Raw genomic sequence first — 22272 nt, forward strand, 5'->3', positions numbered from 1 at the left:
GTAAATGCAAATGATCAGAACTGAAGGATTACAATCCTTGTGTCAAGATCAATTAAATCCAGTACCTATTTATCACGTCATCTCTTGTAAGCCTACAGTGTAGTTCCTAGTTTGAAATTATTTATAATTATTTATCTTTGGCTCTTATTTTTATGTTGCTTTTTACTTCTCATAACAAATTGACTTATGTGCATGTGGCCTGGGTCAAAAAACACGGGTGTGTGTTTTGGTTGCAGCTGTCTGTTTATGGGCTGGCCTGCCAGTCTGTTCTCGTAACTGCACTGACCTTTTCCACAAGGTACAATTATATTCTATATTTGAGCCTATCTGGCTTGAGGTTGCTGACAAAGCAAGTGCTGTCACCATTCAGTTTTTGAACTACTGTCTTTCTGATGTGGCAGAGTGTTCCTGAAGTTGATCCTGCAGCAAATATGCACAATTCACAGTCTCAGCAAAGGATGAGCACCAGTTCTTATTCTTCACCTTCTCCAACGGCGTATTCTGCTCCTCAGGCTCCAGCTCTGAATGTGACTGGCCCCATCACTGCCAATTCTGAACAGGTATTGGGATGATTATTCTTTTGAGTGAAACTCAGCAGATCAAATTAGAAACCGATTTGCAGAGGAACTTTCATTTTCACTCTTCTGACATTGATTGCCTCCTAGGGCTGGTTCTACTTAGTAATCTTTCCTCCTATTGTACTGCAAAATCTAGGGTTTAGCTTTGTATGTGTGGCCTCCTAATGACAGCAGTTATGAAATCTCACAGTGTGATGCGCCAGTCCACTCAGCAGTGGTGCTCTAGGTAAGCAGTTTTTCCACTAGCCATACTCCTTTAGAGGCACAAAACGCCTTGCAGATGCAGTAAGTCTTTCTAACAGGGACTTAAGCTTGCATCCCTCAGGATACCTAATATAATGTCATCCTTTCTCTGTGCTAAAAAAAAAAAACACCAAAAGTTAGCAGCCAGAGATCCTGCTTGAAAAGTGTGTATCCTTCCTCACATTTGAGCAAGACACACAAGATGGCAACCAAGATCTGGTTTTAGCCACTGTTTGCAATTGCTTCTCTTCTGTACAAGCGTAGCACATCTGTCTGTGTTGTGGTAGTGACTGATATTACACAGTCTGTTTCTTTTTCTGTTGCTTTCTCTAAAATTTTCTCCTGGCTGAAACTTTACCTTTCTCCCCCACTAGAATATGCTGAGCCTCAGATATCAAGTCAGAGAGAACCAGAGGTTCCACTGAGTCAGTTAAAGCCACAAGGTTATGCAGTACTTTGCTGTCTTTTTCCCCTAACATAGATTGCCCGGCTGCGCAGTGAACTGGATATTGTTCGTGGGAATACCAAAGTGATGTCTGAAATGCTGACAGAAATGGTTCCTGGACAAGAGGATTCTTCAGACCTTGAGTTACTCCAGGTAACACTTTTCTAGCAAATACGATTCTGGTCTTGTCCGTGCTTGAGGTTGGTTGTGGGTTTTGTTGTTTTTTTTGGAGGTGGAATGTTTTTTGTTGTTCCCCTCAGTGCTGTGACTTGCTGGGTTTATGTAATGGACGTGGGCTGCACTTGATCCCAGCTAATCTCATCTCTCAGTGCTTTTCATTTGATAAAGCTTCTCATGATGAGGATTTCTCAACTTCTTTTGATACCCATTTCACCACTTTCCTGTGCGTGTTGCTAGTTGGTTTTTTTCGTAATGTTGAATAGTCTTCCTTACCACAGCACAGCCTGCAGCTGCCATAGGCTCATCAAGTAGTGAGCATTTCTCCTTTCAAGTCCTCTACAATCAAGTGTGCAGTAGTAAAACATTCCTGGCATTACAGGAAAAAAAACCATTACTTGGTTCCAGATGGACTAAGAATTGCCAAGGGTCTGTGGGTTCTCTGCCACTTGATATAAATGAACTTCTTTCCAGCAGATGTGCTGTAGGTTGTCCTGAAGGCAGTGGCTTAAGGCAGGAGCTGAGGTGAAGTTTCATGCTGTCAGCATGGCCTGACTGTTTTATTTCCTGGGTAATCTCAATCCAGTGCTGTGCTTGTTACTTTGAAAGAAAAAGAAACCTGTATGTTGAGCTCACAGGGTCAAGCTTCATAGCTACTTCTCCAGACCTGGTAGCGAGGTCCCCTGGGCTGAGGAAGTTAATATGAACGAGCTGCAGCACAGATGAGGAGTACTGTGAGCCAGTTTCCAGCCACTGCCCTTACCGTGCTATTTGCTTTTTCATAGCTTCAGAAATAGGCTGCTGTTCTGATCCTCCAGCAGGGAGGATGGGCTCCCACAATAGCACATTTGGAGGAAGGCAGGGAATTGCTCTCTGCAATACATCAGAGCTTGAAATCAATCCAAGAATTGGTCTCTCCCATGCAGCTGTGCTGTGTGTTTGTCTCGGAGCCATCATGGCAGCTGATGAGAGGCTCTGTGATAAAGAGCCTTTCATTTACTGCCCATTTGGTTGGACAGCTCAAAGCAAAAGAAGCTTCCAGGAACCCATGACAGACCAAAACGGCATAGAATGGTTTGCTTACATTCAGAAACAGCTACCAACATCTTGACAGCGTAACCTTACAGCATAGCTTTAAGGTTAAAGATCTTGATCATAAAATGGAACGACAGCAGCGATTCTTTATTCCAACTGGTTTCCTTCAAGTGCTGCATCCTGAATCTGAATCACAGAGCTGGTGAGAACCCGCTTTTGATGACAAAGGATGGATGGTCTTTTGAAAGCTGTGAGCTGGGTGCTGTGTGCAAGAACTCCTTGCTTTGAGGTTTATATAGCCATCCTCCTTAAATAATTCCTGACATTTTCTCCAACAATCAAATGTAAACAGCTTGCTAGAGAGCCAGCTCTGAGCAGAATAGATAGGTACTGTCAGCCCTCTCAGAAAGGCAGCAAACAAACCTCTGAAATGTCACAATCTGCTTCTAAAGTGATGGGATCAAAACTGACATTGGAGAACACATTCCTCAAGCTGTTAAGGCAGCTGGATTGCACTAGGTGAAATTTATCCAGAGCTTAGGATGTCAGACCATGCAAGGAAAACAAACACATTTTTGCTTTCATCCCAAAGGTTGTGTACTAACAAGTCATCCTTGTTTAGTGCTGAATTTTTGCTCTGAAATGGAGCTGGGGGGTGGAAGATGATGGAAGGACGTGCTTTAGTTGAAATGTCAGTGCCCATTGAAGTAAAACTGTGGATCTAATGAGTGGTGCCATGCCATATGTCGTGTTTCTTCCTGTAGTTCCTCCTCAGCATACCAGCTTTGACCTTTGGTCCTGAGACCTTTCAGACCAACGGAGGTGAAAAAATATATATAAATAATTTTTTTTTTTTCATTTACTTGGTAATTGATGATCAAAGAATTGTCCTGGAAATGTGAGAATTCCTTTAGGCAAACTCGAGCCTCCCTGCTCTAGAATTTTTTGCTTTTGTTGTTTCAAACTGTCCACTGCCTTTTTGCAGTCTCATCTCTGGACTCACCTGAAGGGAATGTTTCTGTGTATAGTTCAGTACTGATGGGTGGTGGGGGGGAGAATGCTCATCTTTTCGTGCTCCTGCTTCTTGCTGTATGTTCACCCTCGTTCACTCCGTGCACGGCAAGCTCTGTGTCCCCTGCCCTTGTCTTCCTGCTGCATAGCCCTGATGAACTTTCCCTGCTTGTTCCACCACGTGCCTTCTAGTTGTTGCAAATGGTTTTGTCAAGAGGAGCAGACACAGAGTTTTCAGTGACAACTCTTCTGGAAAGCTCTTGTATTAGCATATTTTGTTCTTAAGGAAGATGACTAAAATACAGATATTTATTTTCTGAAGTGCTCAGAGTTAAAGAAGAATCAGGATGTTGAATTCTAAATAGGCTCTCAAAGTTCTGTGCCATCGTCTCTTGAAGGGCATGTTTGATTAGATGTGCTTTTGGGTGACATTTAATCATGCAAAGATAGACTTGTCTTAGTGTTTCTCAGCTGCAGGATATGTTTGGCTGTGAAAGAACTCAACAAAACCTATTTATTGCTGGCTGCTTATCAAAATGTGCGTGCACAATGCATTCCTCATAGGAGTTGAACCGAACCTGTAGAGCCATGCAGCAGAGAATCGTGGAGCTTATCTCACGGGTGTCCAATGAAGAAGTCACAGAGGAACTGCTGCATGTGAATGATGATTTAAATAACGTCTTCCTCAGATATGAAAGGTGAGACACCTTTTCCATCTACTGTTTACATTCATTCTGAGTTTTCACTTGCAGGGCAGTTGATGAAGTTGGCTATGTGGACCCGTGGGCCAGCGTAACAGAATGTAAAAAACCAAAGCACAGGAAGCACTTACAAAGTCTTTCTGTTGTCTTTCATGATAATATTCCTGTTTCAGTTGTTTCTTTTAATATTATGTTGTTGTTTGTTTGTTTTTTTTCCTCGCAGTTGAATTTTTGTAGAGAATATCTGTAAAATGCAGGACAGTATGGTGCAACACTCTTTGAACTGGCAGGCACTTGAGTCTGTAAGTTCCTACCGTGTGTTGCTGTGTGAATGTAGGAACCAGGGAATGAGAGCAGCACAGCCCCAGCTGCCAGTTCCACTTCCTAACATAGGAAGCAGCACAGGCATTTCTGCAGAGCCTGGCTTGGGGAGGCTCCTGGCAGCTATCTGCCTTCTGATCTCTGAGCTCCCAGCTTCCAGTTCTGGTGCGAGGGGAGCTGCCTGATGTGCACGAAGCCTTCATGCATGGAAGGGTTTTGTTTTTAAATAATGCTTAACATCTTGAAAAGGCCTGGCTTGCACAGAACGGAGGTTTTGAAGAGTCGACGTGCAGGCATCATCCCCAGGGGCGGGACGTGGGTCACAGGACTTGCAGCATGTCAGACAAAGGCGCTGTCAGCCACATCTGCTGCAGGAGTGACACGTGATACGACAGTCTTGGGAAAGTTTAATCTTCCCCTTAATGACAGGCCTGGGGAGCGAGGCACTAAAGAGCACCCTTTGTTCCTTGTTCCTAGCATAGGGCTTTGTTTCTCAAGCCTTTAAAAATAAATTAGACTCTAGATCTGTGAATCTGTGCTGTCACAGCAGAGGCTGGAAAGAAGACTCAGTGGCCTCAATTTTGTCTTTGATTTAGCCGTTCAGAGGAGATTGGGGCAAACTTTGAAACAAATGCTGACTTTTTGTGTGAAATGGTACGTGTTTCATGCATGAGCACCATCCTACATGGGGCACGGAGTAACGATCACTAAGGCTCAGTTTGGTCACCCTGAATGTTTTTTTTCTGTGTTATTCCATCTGCAGCTTTGCTGATTGTAGCTGACGTATTTGTAACCATTATACGCTGCAAGGTGAGCTGAGCAGGCCTGGCGAGCTATTTATGGTCAAATAGCTGCAGTGGTCTGAGTGCTTCAATAAATTCCAATTCTCTGTTGTTCCAAAAGCTCCACATTCGTCACGTTGATTTCTCTTATGGGTCCAAAGCTCTTTCAGTGATTTGAGCAGGAGCTCTGGCCATCGCCGTGGAGCTTTGGATGTAAAAGAATATGTGTGGTACATCAGCCTGCTGGTGAGAAAGAGGAGGTGGGAGGTGTCTTAGGTTTCCAGCTTAAGGAACTAGATTTCCACTAATGCCAGACACCCACAGTTTCCTAAAATTGAAATTTGGGCCTGAATTTGTTTTCTTGCCTTTTAGGTCCAAGTTTTCCTCTGTTACTTTATGAAAACACTTTAGTTTGCTTGCAGTTCTCCCCTGTGTTTTGTTCAGCTGAGAGAAAACCCATAGTATTTTTATTTTTTACTGAATAGAGAGGTCACGTGTTACTACTTCTGAATGAGGAGAAACTCTTAACTTCAGAAAAGCAATAAGGAAGGCTGCAAGAGGAGGTAGTTCCCTCTGCTTTTTGAGTTCATGCATGCTGAGTTTGCATTTGGGGTCCTATGCGTCCATATGGGTGGGGAAGGAGTAGAGAAGAAACCAGGTCTTGGCTGGCTGGACTTCCTCCCCTAAGAAATGTGAGGGTTTTTATGTAACCTCATTATTGATCGTTCTCAGAGAGCAGCGACTTTGAGCGCAGATCCTGATGATCTCTGAGTATTGTTAGGGAATGGTTTTGTTAAGCATTGTTTCTTTTGGTGCGTTCTGCTTGGGGTAGAGCTGTGCTAGCATGTATATTGCTTCTAATTTACATGTAGTGCAGCAAGAGGGAGCTGTTAAGTGGGAGTAAGAGTCACTGCGGTGCTCAGCTGATTTAGCTGGGAGCATCAATCTTACTGCAGTTGCTTCTGTCCCTTGGCTAACAGAGCAGTCTATCAAGAAGCACTTAATGAAAAAAAAAAAAAAAGAAAGACAAAATCCTATAGTGTTTTTCAGGCCTGTGTGTGCTGCAAGATCAGATTAGGCAACTTAATATCCACATTGCCAACAATGCAACTTCTGTAACTATCCTCCCTTTGTCCTTGCTTGGAGTTAGATCTGCTAAGGATCTCTCTTGAACCAATGAAAGCTACATTCACTATCCAGCATGCCCTGACTTCGTTATAAACTTGCGTTTTTCACTGTTCATTGGTGGCTTTAATAGTCCCTTTTGATTTATTATTGGTTTTTTTAAACAGGTTTGAACGATACCGATCCGGACGTTCCACACAAAATGCCAGCAACGGAGTAAGTGCCGAACTGCGTGTGTCACATTAGGAGCTACACCACGCCAGTCCTGCTGGGTCAGACAAAAAGTCACACCAGCCGTGTGTCCTGTCTGTGGTGGTTAATAGTGGGTCCAGGGAAAGGAGTATAAGAGCATGTCAGACTTGTAGCTCAGGAAGTCAGTGCTCCAAAACATCTTTGTGTTTACAGTTCTTGATGGATTTTCTTTCATCTATTGACTTTTTTGTGATTGCTTTTGAGTCTGTGCAGGCTTCTGACGCTCACAGTGGTCTGGTGCAAAAAGATGAAGACACAGACAGATGAGATAAATCTGAAGAGATGTAGATGACCTCCAGGACAGTTCCCTGTTGCCCTTAGCAGTCAGACTGATTTTTTTTATTTATTTATTTTTAAGTGGCTGACTCTTCTTTTTCCTACATTAATCTCTTTAGTATCCAAGGGAGTAGTCCATTTGGCAGTATGGAAGAAAAGTCTTTATAGGAAGCAGGCATTGTTTTTTGGTGTTTAATGTTGTACTGTAGGAAAGAAAAAAAATCTCTGGCACTCCTAACTTGTGTTGTTTTTATGTCCCAACAGGTCCTGAATGAGGTGACAGAAGATAACTTAATAGATTTGGGTCCTGGCTCTCCAGCTGTAGTGAGCCCTATGGTTGCAAACTCAGCACCACCATCATCACTTTCTTCACAGCTTGCAGGGCTTGGTGAGTACCTGGTTTAATAGTGCTGAAGAACATGAGGCTGTAATGCGTGGACTTGTTCAATCCTGACCAATCTTGTGGGTATTGGAGAGCACGCAGGAACAACTAGGCAGATCTTGAGTGTAGGAGCAGGTCTGAGCTATTGCTGAGGTCCTTGACTGACCTGAACATCTCATGCAAGCTCTTCCTGCAGCTGTTGGGCTGTTGCAATTTACAACACTCTGCACCCTTTGACTCACCTCTACTTTTGCTGTATAACCATAGCAAGTTTTGGTTATGTGGCTTTGACATTTAGGAAGGCTTTCCCATTCATCTGCACTATAGAGATCTGTAATTGGGAATCAGCCTGGCACAAAAGGGAGGGATTTATTAACCAAAGGGGAGCATGAAGGAAAAAAGACAGATGCAGGTTTTCAGTCCTGGTAAAACTTGTACTCTTATTCTTGCTAAGGTTTAGCACTCTATGGGGTGAATACAGTGAATATTCTGGACCGTTCTCCTGCAAATAATACTTGAATTCTTTGAATGAAAGGTCCTGTGAAACTGATGGATAGTTTACATTAAACCAAACCAAAAATTGCTTGAGGTGATCACTTGATTTGACTGGAGGTTCTCTGCTACAGCTGTTAAGTAGATGATGTTTATAGCTGTGTTGTTAATAACTTCCTCTATAGCCTCCCCAGTCGTGGCACTGCTTGCACGTGAATACTGTTTCACTGGTCCTCTTCTTTTCAGACTTGGGTACAAACAGTGTCAGTGGCACACTCAGCTCCCTACAGCACTGTAACCCTCGCGATGATTTCGACATGTTTGCACAGACAAGAGGCAGTTCCTTGGCTGAGCAACGAAAGAAGTATGTCGGAGTTTATCTTTAGTGTTGTTTGATTCATGGCCTTACTATTTTCTAAGGGCATGGGTCTGAAACTTCTTTGTTTCATTCCAGATGGAAAAAAATAGTTTTGATGGATGTTTTTGTGCTGCTTTTAATCCGGGCCTTATCTTCCTGGTCTTTATTAGTATTAGCAAATGGGGAAATTCTTGCTGCTGGCCAGAGCAGACTGGCTGGGTAATGTTACTTGACTGTCTTAGTTAATGAGTTCACTGGAAACTTGGAAATAAACTTGCATTTACTTTTGCTTTCAAAAAGGCTTGTCTCCCCATCCACCTGGCCAGTGCTTAAGGTAGAGGAGCATAAACATCTTTCATATGAAGGTCATGGATATACCTTGGTGGCTGAATTGCTGTGGTCGAGGGCTTGAAAACAGAGTTAACATCAGTTAAACTCTCCCCTTGGCCCAGCGATGAGACTCTCTCAGGATGTCAAGGCAGTGTGGCTTGACTGGCTGTCATGCTGTCTCTGATTTGTTTATGTTTGTAGGGCTTGCATCTCTAGGGCTGCAAGTCTGGCAATTTCGTGGGTATTTAACAGGCCCAATTATTTTAATGTAAAATAAATCTGTGCACTTATTAAGAAATCCTTTGATCCCTGTCAAGTGAGATTCATTAAAAGCCACTCAGGTAATTTACTTTCATATATTGTTTCTTGCTGCCTCCTGGTTTCAAATTCAAGAGGGTGTAATGGCTAGCAGCAGTCAGAGCAACACTTTCTCAACTGTCTCAAACCAAGAAATGTTGTTAAATAGGTTAGCTGAGACTTCAGCAGATATTCCAGAGCTGATATGTTTTCGATAATTTCAGCTGGCAGGCTTATTAGGATCTTTCATTTGCAGCCATTAGTACAGCTGTTTGTACTGCTTCAGCTGTAGTGTCAGTGCTGAGATGTGCTCTGCTGTAGAGGCACACGTTACCACTAGATATTTCAGGCTGAGAGCCCTAATGTGCAGTCAGAAAGGAGATGCATTGCAGAGAGATCTAATGGAGTTCCCTCTGTCTCTTGTGCTAAATGAAGCGCGAAACTAGCTTCCCACACTGCACCTCTGTCTCCTTCTGCGAGCTAATAGAACAAGGAGTGCACATCAGTCCGTGATTTCGCAGGGAAGGATTGCTGTGTCTTCCTTGTGGAAGTGGAGCAGCAGTGAGGCAGTGAAGATGTGAGTGTGACGGGCCACCATGCCTAAGTGAGAGCCTCTGCATGCCCAGGAAAAGCCAGCTCTCCTGCACAGCCATGGCTCCTCCCAGGGGCTGGTGCTGTGCTCAGACAAGTGATGCAGTTGCCTCTGTCACCTGACTAGTACATGTCCTTTTTACACAGCATTGTAAGGAGCTTTTTAAAAATCCAGCCTCTGCAAACAGATGATGATGAGCCAAGTCAGTGCACTTTTCATGCGCTTTGCTTTAGTTCTTAGGAGTGTTTCACCTGCCTCCAAATCTCTGTCTGCCAGTTTCCCTCCATGCATCAAGGTTTCCGAACATCAAGTTTGGTAAATCATAGTCCTGTAATCAGGCCTTTTTTCACAGTCCCCTGCTACCTCTTGGATGTGCCTCATAACTTATTTGTCTCCATCTCATAATGTCAGTCTTCCCCTTTTTTTATTTCAACAAGCTGTCTGAGAAACTGCTAGCTAGTTTTATACAGAGCACACCCCTCTTTTTAGAATACGTGTGGTGCACTTAAGTCCTTCTAAGAAAAAGAATGTACTTTTTGATTTCAAGAGAAGTTAATCAAAATAGCATGTGCATTCTCCATGGATGACTGTTGGGCTTCCTTCTAGCTCTGTGGTTTGTTCCTTTGTTGCAGTGTGACATATGAGGACCCACAGGCTGTCAAAGGACTGGCATCCGCCCTGGATGTTCGGAAACAGAACACAGGAGGGGTAGGTCATTGCTCTGCCTTTGGTTATCTGAAGCTGTGTGTGGAATCCAAGCTGCAGACAGCTCCTTCCACTGAGTCTTCTCATTCTGTATTCTAGTGACATGCTAGTACTGGCTATTTTGAAATTGGTATCTAGGAGCAATACTTACTCAGTAATGATTGCTAAAGAGCTGCAACTTAGCACACCAACCTAAAAGCCTTCCAAATGAGAGTGGGTAAATTGTCCTGTGTGCTTGCAGCTTGCCTGAGGGGTCTGGTTCTTTGACTGGAGTTGCTGGTGAAAAGAATAAATAGGGAACATCCTGTTAATGCTGATGTGCCTCTGTTTGCTTTGACTTTGCTTATGAAAGTTGGTGCAGCCTTAATCTGCTAGACTTTGCTCAAAGTGCATGGGCAGGAGCAAGCGACAGGAAGAGAAATTATTCAGACTTTTAATGCTTTGCATGCCTTGCCACAGCTGCCTTTGCATGCAATCTGTTCTGCCCCTGGGCAGGAGGGACCCATGTGCTGCCACCTCTCACACCACCTGGTCCTTACAACTTGTTTTGGAGGATGAGCTTGGCCAACTGTGTGTGTATGCCTCTGTGAAGACAGAAGTGGAAGGAGCTCTCAGGTCATCCCTCAGCCCTTTCTACCACCCTACTTCTTAAAATTGTCCTGTTTACAGCAGTAAGTTTTCAGATGGCAAAGAAAGCACAGTCTTTCCCTATGCAATTTCAGTCTGTGCTGACCACTAGGGAGAGCCAGTGTAGCACGGGGGAGAGGCAGGGCAGCCTGGACATGTCTCCCTCCATGCAGAACTGCCTCCCCGTGCCTTGGCTGATCCCGCCCTGCTTCTCTCTTCAGTCGAAATGGGAGTGCTCTGGGCAGCCAGCATGCCTGGCGACTTCTGCTCTGAGCCAGAGAGAATTTGTGTTCTGAGCCAGCTGGGGTCGGATCACAGCTGCCCACATTGGCCATAGTGCAGCGGTTGCAGGGCTTCAGCATCAGTTGCCTGAGGAGCACCCCCACCCCACAGATCTGTCTGCCGGTTGCCATCCCTGTCCTCCTGCCAAATGGGCAGTGTGTAACCCGTCCCACAAAAATCCGTGCCAGCACAGTTGAGGGAAGGGGTGGTAGCATAGGGAGGCAGGGGCAGAAGTATACCAGGGAGAGAGAGAAGAATTCCTGACATCAGTGCTACCGTCAGAGCCCCTGCGTCACTGTGCTCTGTTACTGGAGGACCTGGGAAGCACTCTGAGATTCTGTTCTTTGTTCCTGGCTAACCAAAAGCAAGGGGCTTGAATTAGCTGCTGGCCAAGGGGGCCGTCCGTGTTTATTAATGCTTCTGTTCTCAGGCAGTTGTGCTTGAGGCACCAGTGTGATGTGTCATTCACAGCAGTGTAGCTGCTGCTCTGCCTGAAGTCTTATCAGTTCAGATGGCTGTATCTAAGCTAATCTGATGGGTCAAAGTTTTTTGAGGAGGTTTTTATGGGTTGTGGAACTTTGGGCTCTGAGATGGTGTAGAGACTTTCAGCTGCTTTTCAAAGGTCCTGGTGACTGTATCACGTAATACAAATAGCTCCTTCTCCAATGCACTCTTTCTTTAATTAGTAAACACTACTTTTTGTCAAGTGTTGTGAGGCTTATGGGTGTCTCTTCTTAAAGGAAATAAAAATTAAACTCTCCTGAAGTTACCAGCCGCAGCACACGTAGGGAAAAACTGGCAGTGAGCAGCAAATGAAAGCTGTGCGTTCATGTGGGTAGGGAGCTAATTTAAGACGAGCTCTAGGGTGGAACCAGAGCTTTGCAACACGTTCTGCACACGTTGTCTTCCAGCACAGTTGGGCAGGGGGAAATTTCAGCACATCCAACATTTCTAATGTAGTCATTCTCAGAAAGATCTGTAGAGAGACGGCTGGTCACGTGGCATTAGTTGTCTTTGAATATGATGTAACAGCTGGAAACTGGACAAGCTAAAAATACTCTGAATTCTTAATATTGGCTTTCCACATTGGGAATTGCTTTTGTTGCCACAGAGTTGTTGCGTGATCACAGCTGGGAGGAGAGGTGGCCAAGAAACGATTCTCACTGTTATGCAGACAGCAGATAAAGTTGGAGTGGTTTTTTGTTTGTTCTTTTTTCCCCTCTGTTCTTTTTCTTCCTCTCAGCACAAATACTGACGTAAGAGACATAAGAGATTGCAGCTGATTCTCCACTATCTGGTGTAATGGGGGCAGGTGAGGTATCCCACATAGGATGAGTATCACACAACTCAGAGCAGCTCTGCTCTGCAGGGCCAGAGGGAGCCAGAGCCACTGGAGGTCCTTTAACCTCAGAGGTGGGCAGTGGGAAAGGCTGCTGCAGCGCTCCTGCAGGCTGCCATCACTTACCTCCTGCATAACGCCTGCACTAGAGCTGTTGTGCTGGTAGAGTTTGAGGCAGAGTCTGTTGAGATCAAGAGGATAAGTAAGATTTGCTCTGACTTACAGCATTATAAACGAGGGGAATTTCTCAGCGTGTTTCCAGCAAAGTCTGATTGATTTTGGTAGGTGGTATAGCCTACACTCTCTCTTCTTCTAAGAAGATGACAAACATCAGCCTCACTTCTAGTCAGGGTTTTGTTTTGTTTTGTTTTAATAACAGTGTGGAGGAAGTGCTAAAATTCAGTGAACTGTAGGAAGCACAGAGCTCTGCCCCTCCATGGACGCAGCTGCCAGGCAGCAGAGGGGGATGCGTGTGTGCATGTCTGTGTATGTGAAGCTTTCAACTTGCTGTTTATGTTACTTTATCAAGAGTGTTGCTGTGGTTTCTCTCTTTATGGACTTTTCTGTTCTCAACACAGAGGAGAGGTAAAGGTGGGAACTCAGACATGGAGCCCATAGACAAGTGGCTAATTACACAAGGAATGGTGAGGACTTCACCAGTGGAACGACTCCTACTGCCCACCCCAACCCCTTCACCTACAATAACCATCCTCCATTCACCTCTCACCCTGCCCTACTGAACCACTTGAAATCAGACAGTACAAGGAGTTTGTTTCCCACCTATGTCGTTACCTGGGGCAAAGGGAAAAATTTACACTGGTTTCTGGTTCGTGCAGGACAAAGGCCTGTAACCAGCTGAATCATTTGTAGAATCCCACAGCACCTTCAGAGGGGCCTGGGGGTCAGATTGGTTCCTTATACTGTCTCGATTTAATTATGCAGTATCCACTTTTCAAGGGATAAACACAAGTCTCATGCATCTTGTTTGCAAAGAGAACACTTTCTAGGTGCCTTTAAAGCAGACTCTTCTGGTAGTGCCTAACTTCTTTCAGGCAGTGCTTAACAGTCTGGAATAAACCTATGTAATTTTAGGTCATATTTAATTGAACTTAGTAATGCAGGGGTACTTAAATATGGGAAGAAGAAATTGGGAGAGCTGCTACCCAGTGTGACATCTTCCACCTCAGTCAGGGAATTACACAGGCATCAGGATTCAGGCTTCAAAAGGTACAGTGGTGTTCCTGGATTTAAGGGTTTAGATCCTGTGTCTAGTGATGACAGTGTTCTGATAACATCAGGCTTCTGGAAATCTCAGGATATGTGCACATTCTGTGTCCTTCCTCAACATGCTTGCAGCAAGAAGTCTGAAAGTGTGCTTTAAGTGCAGGAGACAGAGGTAGGTTAAAAAAAAATAATAATAAAAAGCCTCTGCTGTGCCTGAAAGCCGAGTTCTAAGGGTAGTTTTATGTTTTTGGACTACATCATTCATCATTTGAAGTGTTTGAGAATAGTAGCAGTAATGTGACCTACTGTAGAAAGTCCTGACAGTCCTATGGAGGCAGTGCTGGCTGCAGTGGGGTTCGGAAACACGCAGTGCAGAACTGTCTGGGGTTGGTACACACCAATCAGTATGAGGCTGAGTGCAGGATGCCTGTGGAGCACGAGAGCCTGCTGCAGGGAGGGCCTCCAATGGCCCAGACTGAGTCACCAGTGCTCAGAAAGAGAAACATCCCAGAAAACTCGAGGCTAAGAACAGTCAGAGCATGCAATATCAGAGTGCACCAACTCGGTGCAGGTGCACTGTGCCACTGCTGGGTGTCCATCCATCGTGAATCATCCCGTGGTGGAGATAGGTCCTCTTCTTTGCCATTCCACTGTTTACAAGAGCAGCCCAGTTGCTCACACCCCCCACACCACTGTTTTATTGGAAAAACAAACAGTATTTGTTATTGGCTTGTGGTTATTCAGTCTGGAAAAAGGATACTGCACTCTTCATGGAGGCATACGGAGCTGGGGAGGGGGAGGGGCTGGCTGTGCAGCTGGTCGCTGCTCTGACAAGCCTGTCACCTTGTTTGTGTGCTAAATGTGAGAGAGAAATACCTAAAATAAACCTACACTAATCATTAACTCTGTTTCTCTCTTGCCTGGCTGTAGTTCTTAACTGTGTGTATTAATATAACTTCGTAGCAATTGCAAAACGGGTGCAATAGCTGGCATCCCCAGTACGAACCTGGTGTGCAGATTCTGTGGTAACTTTCTGTGTTTTAGAGACGAGGGAGAAAAGAAGGGTGAGCTGATGCTGCTATTCACTGTGCCTATACAACACTGAGACCACAAAAAGGACATTGTCCCCCGCTCTCCTTGGAGCATCCTGCCCAAGTGGTCGTCACATCCTTTTGTTGTGATCTCCTGTTCTTCTTCCCACACTAGGATACATTTTAAGCTTAGTGTTGAGCTCTTCCCACTCCATCTCTGTGTGTCCCAGCACAGCTGTGCAGAGGGAGGCTCGGTCAGAGCTCTGTGTGCACCTCCTGGGGAACTGGGAAGAACTGTTTCTGTTTCAGCTTAATCTGTAGCTCAGTTCTGGCAAGGTGTTGGCAGGTCCATGGAGATGCACCATGCTTATCCCCTCCAGGTCTGCCTGCAAAGCTAACTTAGTTCTGTGCTCAGAAAATGTTCAAACATGCCCTCGGGATGTCGCTAAGCTGTCCAGTAAGGGATCTGCTTGCAGAGTGAGGTCCGGGTTCTGCAGGTTGGGCCATTTTTGCGGGGGTCTGCAGCAGCAGCTCTTAGCCACAGCCTTTAGCATAAGGCCACTCCACGTTAGTGCAAGTAATTCCAGTTCCCTTTTTCGTGAGTTCAGCTGCTATTGAGATTTGCATGAATGCATTTGGTTGTTAGAATAATCTGCCTGCCTGCTCCCATGCCAAGTGGGTATTTGTTGCAAAAGCACGGAGCGAGTGTTGCTTAAACCACGGCGTCAGGACAGACGTTGAGGCAGAGATGAAGGGGGAACGAAACTGACCCAGAGCTCACAGCCCTCAGCCTCACAGCCTGACCGCCAGCAGCCTGCCTGGCCAGAGAGGAGCTGTAAAGATATGTGAGTAAACACTGAACAGAATCTTCGCTGAGATGTTAATTAGAAGTGTAGTGGGATGCTGCTCTGTCTACTTTCAGTGGAGAGATAGGATCTAAGATGTAGAAATGAGTTGGGTAACATGAGATTACTGATGCAAGTCATCATCTTGGAGACCGGATTGCATGAAGATCTCATTCCTTTTGCGTGGTTGGAGCCCTCTCCTTTCTGAAGGCACGTTCCCTTGTCTTGAAGAGGATGTGGGCTCCTACACCTGCCAAGTTGTTATATTTCATGGCCGAGGCTGATGCCCAGTGAAGGAAGGCTCATGCTGCCTGGATGTGCCTATCAGACCCTGCCTGGCAGGTTGTTGTACAGGTGCAGCAGGCCGTGCTGGGGACATACTGCACCTGAGCTCTTGCCTTCCCCATCTTTGCAGTGTGTAAACATAGTTACAAGTAATCAAGTAGCTAATTAAATCCTTACATGTAAAGTCAAGCGTGTTCTAATATGGAGGCCAGGCAGCTATTTCAAGATCACAGCAGCTTGAAATAGATCACAGGGCTGTCGGGGTGAGCTGGAGCAGACTGCTAACGCCTGTCCTAGTGCTGCAGCTGTAGGAATAACAGAACTGTTTCTGCTGCTAACCAAGGGGATGCGTAGCAGCCAACCAGGTGTTGGTGTCAGCTTTGTTCAACATCTGGAAAGAAGTGGAATTAACAAAGCTGCTACAAGACAGTCGTCTAGCAACAATTAGCATGAATCTTGTTAAACGCCTTAAGGACATTAATGAGCTCACCTAGAGACCTGAATTGTCATTTCATCCCGGCTTCTTTTCCAGTGGGATCATTTTTTAATAGAAATAAAATGTGATAATAATAACCTCAAACCGTCTTTTTAAGGGTAGAATATTGGATTTTATGACTTCTGAGGGAACATATTGGCAATACTTCGGCTTTGGCTAATAGAGAGAACACCAACACAATCTAACTTCAGTAAGGAAGGATTTGCATTCCAAATTCTTGTGGATTCGGAGGGATTGATGCGTCCCATTTGTTGTCCTGGCCCTCCTTCCCCAGTTCCCTGTCACATCTGTGGAGATGATCCCGTTTGTAGGATTTTTCCAAAGACTAAATAATAAAAAAGAAGAGACATTTGAACCATGAGCCCATCTTTTATTTACAGCTAGTGACTTAAAGCACCCGAAAATACGTTGTGACTTAATTTCCTTTTACAGCAAGCATAGACTTTTCAAAAAGAAGTCAGGGTATCATTATAAAAACAGCTCTTGCAGCCAACGCTGACAATCTGGGGGAGCTGTCTGGCCAAAGCTGAGAGCTCCACCAGACCATGTATGTTTGTGTAATCCATGCATGAACAAGACTGTCCCGTTCTGGAGCCATTTCTATGCAGTCTGTGGCTGCTGCTGCTGTTTGTTCTTTTTAAACGTGTGTACTGGTTCATTTGTTTTCATGTTGCTTCTGTTGTGTTTTGAGGATTAGCTTTAACAGAAGCCCACCCCATGTTTGTCACTTTAAAACTTTGGGAAGGGGGAGATGTGGCAAATACACAGCTGGCAGAAAGCCACATTCTGCATAGGCAGTCTCAGATGGAACTTGAGCAGTACGTGTTACAATTCAAACATCTGAAAACTTTCCTTTACTCTTGAAAGTTCCCCCCTTTGCTTTATTTTTGAACAGATTGAACCTGATACATTTGACTCATGTTTTTTGGGGAGAACGGGGCTCAATCTCAGGAGAGTCGATTGGAGGTTTGAGCATGGCAGGAGCAGGAGGTGGAACTCCTGGGCTTTTCTCTGTGCATGCTGAAAGCTCTGGAAGATGGGGGAAGCTTTATAAAGGGTCAGAGCTGAACAGCAAACATCTGACATGCTCAAATGCTTATCTTACAGCTCTCTGCACTTCTTGTGTGTGAGCTGTGGAAAGTGCTTCTGCTCTTCTGAGGTTCTTATCTGTTCTATAAAAAACAGGGCTGCCTGGAAGTAGATTTCCTATCCCAACCTTTTCTCCCCCCCCCCCCAATCTTACAAAACACAGCAGCACGACTCCTAAGCTCCTAAACTGAGCTGTTTCTGGAGGACTCCTGCAGTCCTGGGACTGCTGCCACCCTTGGGAGTGCATCGTTTGTTTGATCACCTCTTGTGTTTTCAGCACAGCCACTATTTGAATTCCTGTTCCTCGCACAGACCCCAGGACCACCCTTTAAGAGAAACGCCCTTATTTTATTCATGGAAAAACAGATAAAACCTGTTCATTGCCTCCTCACCTTCCTGCACACTTTGTAATATCGTCCTTAAAGAAACTTGGGCACCTTTCAGAGCTGCCAGCAGCTCCCACAGCTGCACCTTCTGCAGCATTGCTTGCTGTGTGCTCTGTTAGGTAATGAGAGGGGGAAATGGCAGTGAAACTTCCACAGTAGTTCTAGGTTGCTGTAGGCTGAATAGATTCCTCACTTTGTGTCTCTGAAGCCAGGATTTTCCAAAGCTGTTAAATTAACGAGTCAGCTCAACAAGATGGAGCTTGTCCCCGAAAGGCACATGGTGGAGGATGTCTGGAGGGCTCTGCTCTCCTTCATGGCCCTCGCGCTGTGCCAGTGTTGGCTGTGCTTGATTCAGCTCCGCTGTAAATTAAAAGGGGGCTGTTACCCTAATTCCACCCCTTCCCCAACCGAATCACAGAATCATTGAGGTTGGAAAAGACCCCTAAGATCACCACGTCCAACCTGTCCCCACGGTGCCCTCTGACTGTGCCCACAAGTGCCACATCTCCATGGTTCTGGAGCACCTCCAGACCCCACCAGCTCCCCAGGCAGCAGTGCCAGTGCCTTACTGCGCTTTCCAAGAAGAAATATTTCTTTATATCCAACCTTAGAAGGCAAAATCGTTGCAGAGCACTGTTAAATAGTGGCAAGGAAGCTGCATCTCCCGGTGACCTCACCTGCAAAGCCTCTGCAGGCTCTCCTCCCAGCAGAGGTTCCAGGCAGAGCTCCAACGGCCCCACAGAGCTCCAAGGAAGCTCACAGCCCTGCCAGCCCCATGCCCTGCCACCTGCATGCCTGACATGCTTTCCAAGCGCTTTGAAGCTTGTCCTTATTAGCTCTATTGTGGTGCTTTCCTGTTTACCTCTTGCACAGCCCGATGTTGTGTTTAAGCAGCTCAGTTGGTCAGGAAATGGTTTTCCTAACGCACAGTGATTTCCCCTCGCTGGGCCGGTCGCTGCCCGCTGGCTCTGGGCAGCAGCCACACTGCAGCACCCAGCCCTGTGGCTGCTCTCCTGTCACAGCAGCACATGGTGGCCGTTTTGTTGAGCTGCCCGTGCAGTTCTCCAAGGAGCAGTGAGGCAGGGGCTGAGAGGAGCTGTGCTGCTGCCCAGCTGCTGCCTCTTCCTCCTCCTCCTCCTCGACTGCATTTTGGGGACACCGTGCTTTACGTAAGCTGGGTCCTTCTGCCTCTGTTCCAAGAGGGCTGCCTTTGACAGAGGAACCATGCCAGGTTTGCTTGAATTTGAGCCCTAGGTGCGGTGGGAGGAGGACCAGGAGTGGAACATCATGTTTGTCTCAGGCTGCCTCCACCTTCCGAGAAAATTAAATGGTTTTCAGCCGAGCTTTGCCAGAAGGCTTTGGGCCCTCTTTTTGCTAACCCTTCATCGTGGCTAATACCCATTAAAAAAAAATATATATATATAAATTTAATACTTCAAAACCTAACCGATATCCAATATTCTACCTTGAAAAGCTTTTCATGATCAAGATTAGAATCATCAGCCCATCCTGATGGTTTTAATGTGTGGTCAGGACGTTGACCCATCACACGCTGACATCCAGTCATGTCATTCCCCATAATCTTTCTCCTGTTTTTTTTTAAAGCCTTGTTGTTTGTAATTTCCTTTCCCACTGTTTCTTTATTTGAAATGCCATTTATATTTTGTCACTTTTTTTTTTTTTTTTTTCCAGCCCATCTTACATCTTTGTTTTTTGTTTTGTTTTTAATCTTATTTCTGGCGTTTTCCATCGCTCTGTGGCCGTGGTTGTGGATGTGGTTGGGTTTGCCTGCCTTGCTGTTCTCTCGCTGCACTCCCTAGATCCCTGTTGCACAGTCCTCTGTCATGGATGACATTGAGGAGTGGCTCAGTACCGACGTGGTGAGACTCTTTATATTTTCATTTTTCACATGGGCAATAGCACTCGTACGGATAATTCTGGATGTGTTGCTGAGTTATTGGCATTTCTCATTATGAGAAGACAGTAAAACTTCTAAATCATATCGCTTCTTTCCTTTTGAGGGGAATGCATAAGCAGATGGAGATAAGATAGCACTGTGCTCAGCAATTCAAAGCGTTTTTCCAAGTCGCTGTGCTTTCCCCTGCCCATGCTAACATCACACAGCGGCACGATCCCAGAGTCATGTCTGGAGGAAAGCACGTAGGCACAGAGTCATAGAGTGGTTGGGTTGGAAGGGGCCTCATCCAGTTCTAAACCCCCAGAGACGTGCTGAGATTTACCTGTGCTCTCCACCACCCCTGAAGCACACGGTTAAAGCTGTGCTGGCTTTGGCAGGATCCAGGCATGTGTTTACTTCCAGGCATGCTCCTAAGAGCTGCTATGTCGAGGCCCACATTCCTTCCAAATCAGTGTGTCTTTGTTCAAATCTGCGAGCAGGAAGTCTTGATATGATTCATAACAACAATAAAAACAAAAATGTATAACAGCATCTCTTCAACGTTAATAACTTTCAGTTCTCTAGAGAGATTATTATCTGGTGATTATTAAACAAATGAAAGACAGAGCTAAAAGTAGCTCTTCTCTTGGCCTGGAGTTTTGCTGCACCAGTCCCCATTTGGGTACTCAGGTTTCTTTTTTGACGTCGGCACCCGACTCTGATTATCAAGGAGCATTTTGGGGATGGGGGTGAGCTGCAGTTCAGACTGTTCTTTTAAACGTGCTGTGAGCAAACCAAACTGTTTCTTTGTGCTCACCATATGCACCAGGATCGGCTCCTTCCCTGCTCCTTCAAATACAGACTATTCCCTGGCAGCTCCCAGCTCCTGCAGCCCTTGGTTTGTTTGCTCAGGGCAAAGAAATGGGGAAAACTTAAACTGTCCGCTCTGCTTGAAGTCTTTCCCAGTCACATCAATTTGTCAGGAGGGGGAATCTTATGGAGAGACACTGAGGGAGCTCTGGGCATCGGCTGCACCCTGGTAGCTCGATGGATAACCTGACCCTAGATGGATTCCCCTCCTCTTTGTTGTTGAAGATTCATCTCAGTTCTCTGCTTCCCAGCTGAGGAAGCTGCAGATTAGATTAGCTAATGTTTATTTATTTCCTTATCCCTTTTTGGATGCATTGGAACAAACAGTACATTGCATGTGAAGCAGGGGCTGCTGTATGTCCCTTTGGAAACCTCTGTACTGTAGAAACATAGCAGGTGCTGAGGGACATTTCGTTGTCAGGCACTGGACAGGTCTGTGAGGTTGCTCAGTCTGCTCCCCTCCTCCTGATGGAAAAGCCCCATACACAAACAGACACTTCTCTGTCTCAAAGCAGGTGCAGCTTGAGGCATCTGAGTACCAGTTTAGTCCATTTTTTGATGTCCTAACAGATTGACAAGGATGTCACCTTCTTGGACTTGATTCCTTGTGAAAGGACTGTTGGAAATTCACAGCTGGTAGAAATGTGCTGACCCCATGGCATCCCAGCCTTTGTGTGCCATGGGCAGAGGCAAACTGCCCAGCAGCATCCTTCCTCCAGCCCGCCCTGACCAGGTCTGTGCACAGCACGGGCACCAGGAAACCTGCTGCACTTTCACATGAGATCTGCAATGAACACCCCAGGAAGAACACCGGTCCCAAACTACTTGGTCAGCTGAAAGTGTGTGTTATTTGAAGGCACCGTGCAAAGTGCAGTCCTTTCACAGGACTGCATGACAGTGTTGGTTTGACTCAGTATTGCTGGCTGAAGTGGAAACAGCACGGGTCAGCCGTTGGTGTCCAGTGGGCAAAATTTGGCTATCGGATGCCACCAGCAATCTTCTGAAGCATCTCCACTGCTTCCTCCTGCCCTGCAGCACATCAGTCAGCACCAGCCTGATGTGGGAGCTGTGCAGTTCCCCCAGGTCACCCTGCTCAGATAGTTAAGAGTGTGGGAATGAGTGATGTCCAGCTGCATTACATGTGTGTGGGGGGGGAAGAGTGGTGAAGTGCTGTCCCTGTGTTCACACTCCTTTTTGTTCCAATTGCAGAAAGGAGATGAACTGGAAGAAGGAGTGACCAGCGAAGGTAAGAGAAGATGACTGTGGCTGTGAGCTGCTCCCTGGTTAGCATTCAGCCTGAATACTCTGCTTTGGTCCCTACTTCTGCACTCAGTATGACAGGAGGAGGGTGTATCAGAGCAGAAAGTTGGTGCTTATGGCATGAGGAACCCTCCCAGCTGTAAGTGCTTCCCTGCCGTCTTGTGCCAGGAGGAGCGAGTACCCGAGCTGCTCAGCCCTTTGGAATGAGGTTCCCCTGCTCCCATTGCCGGTGTGTGTTTCAGTTCCCCCTGCTGCCAGGGCTGGGATGTCCCAAATGGTGTCCGTACCCATTCCTGCGAACACAGGCCCTGGAACTTCAGACCCTGCCCACCTCTGTCCCTCAGGCTAGAAGTACAGCCCTCATTCTTCTCTTTCCTTTTTGCGTTGCAGAATTCGACAAGTTTTTAGAAGAGCGAGCCAAAGCAGCAGAGATGGTCCCCAACCTGCCGTCCCCTCCCCTGGAAGCCCCCACCCCTCCAACAAACCCTTCCAGCAGGAAAAAGCAGGAGCGCTCGGAGGATGCCCTCTTTGCACTGTGA

At 46.0% G+C, this 22272-nt stretch overlaps 1 protein-coding gene across 9 annotated transcripts in view; it reads left to right on the plus strand.

The window, feature by feature from the left end:
- TOM1L2 (target of myb1 like 2 membrane trafficking protein) overlaps positions 1-22272 on the plus strand; it is a gene marked incomplete at both ends in the record, with an annotated part of 46368 nt that extends 24096 nt beyond the window's left edge. For 3 of the 9 annotated variants that reach the window (XM_079543037.1, XM_079543040.1, XM_079543041.1), the window contains 10 exons: positions 402-560; positions 1303-1419; positions 4054-4187; positions 6586-6634; positions 7211-7334; positions 8067-8184; positions 10030-10105; positions 19527-19586; positions 21683-21719; positions 22124-22272. In XM_079543037.1, the coding sequence (XP_079399163.1) occupies positions 402-560; positions 1303-1419; positions 4054-4187; positions 6586-6634; positions 7211-7334; positions 8067-8184; positions 10030-10105; positions 19527-19586; positions 21683-21719; positions 22124-22272 (1023 nt within the window). Of the gene's footprint in view, positions 1-401; positions 561-1302; positions 1420-4053; positions 4188-6585; positions 6635-7210; positions 7335-8066; positions 8185-10029; positions 10106-12907; positions 12995-19526; positions 19587-21682; positions 21720-22123 lie in introns of all 9 variants that reach the window. The other 6 variants (XM_079543039.1, XM_079543044.1, XM_079543038.1 and 3 more) reach the window with 4 other exon arrangements.

The sequence above is a fragment of the Tetrao urogallus genome (genome assembly GCF_951394365.1).
Source record: "Tetrao urogallus genome assembly, chromosome: 15".
Classification (NCBI taxonomy): Eukaryota; Metazoa; Chordata; class Aves; order Galliformes; family Phasianidae; genus Tetrao; species Tetrao urogallus.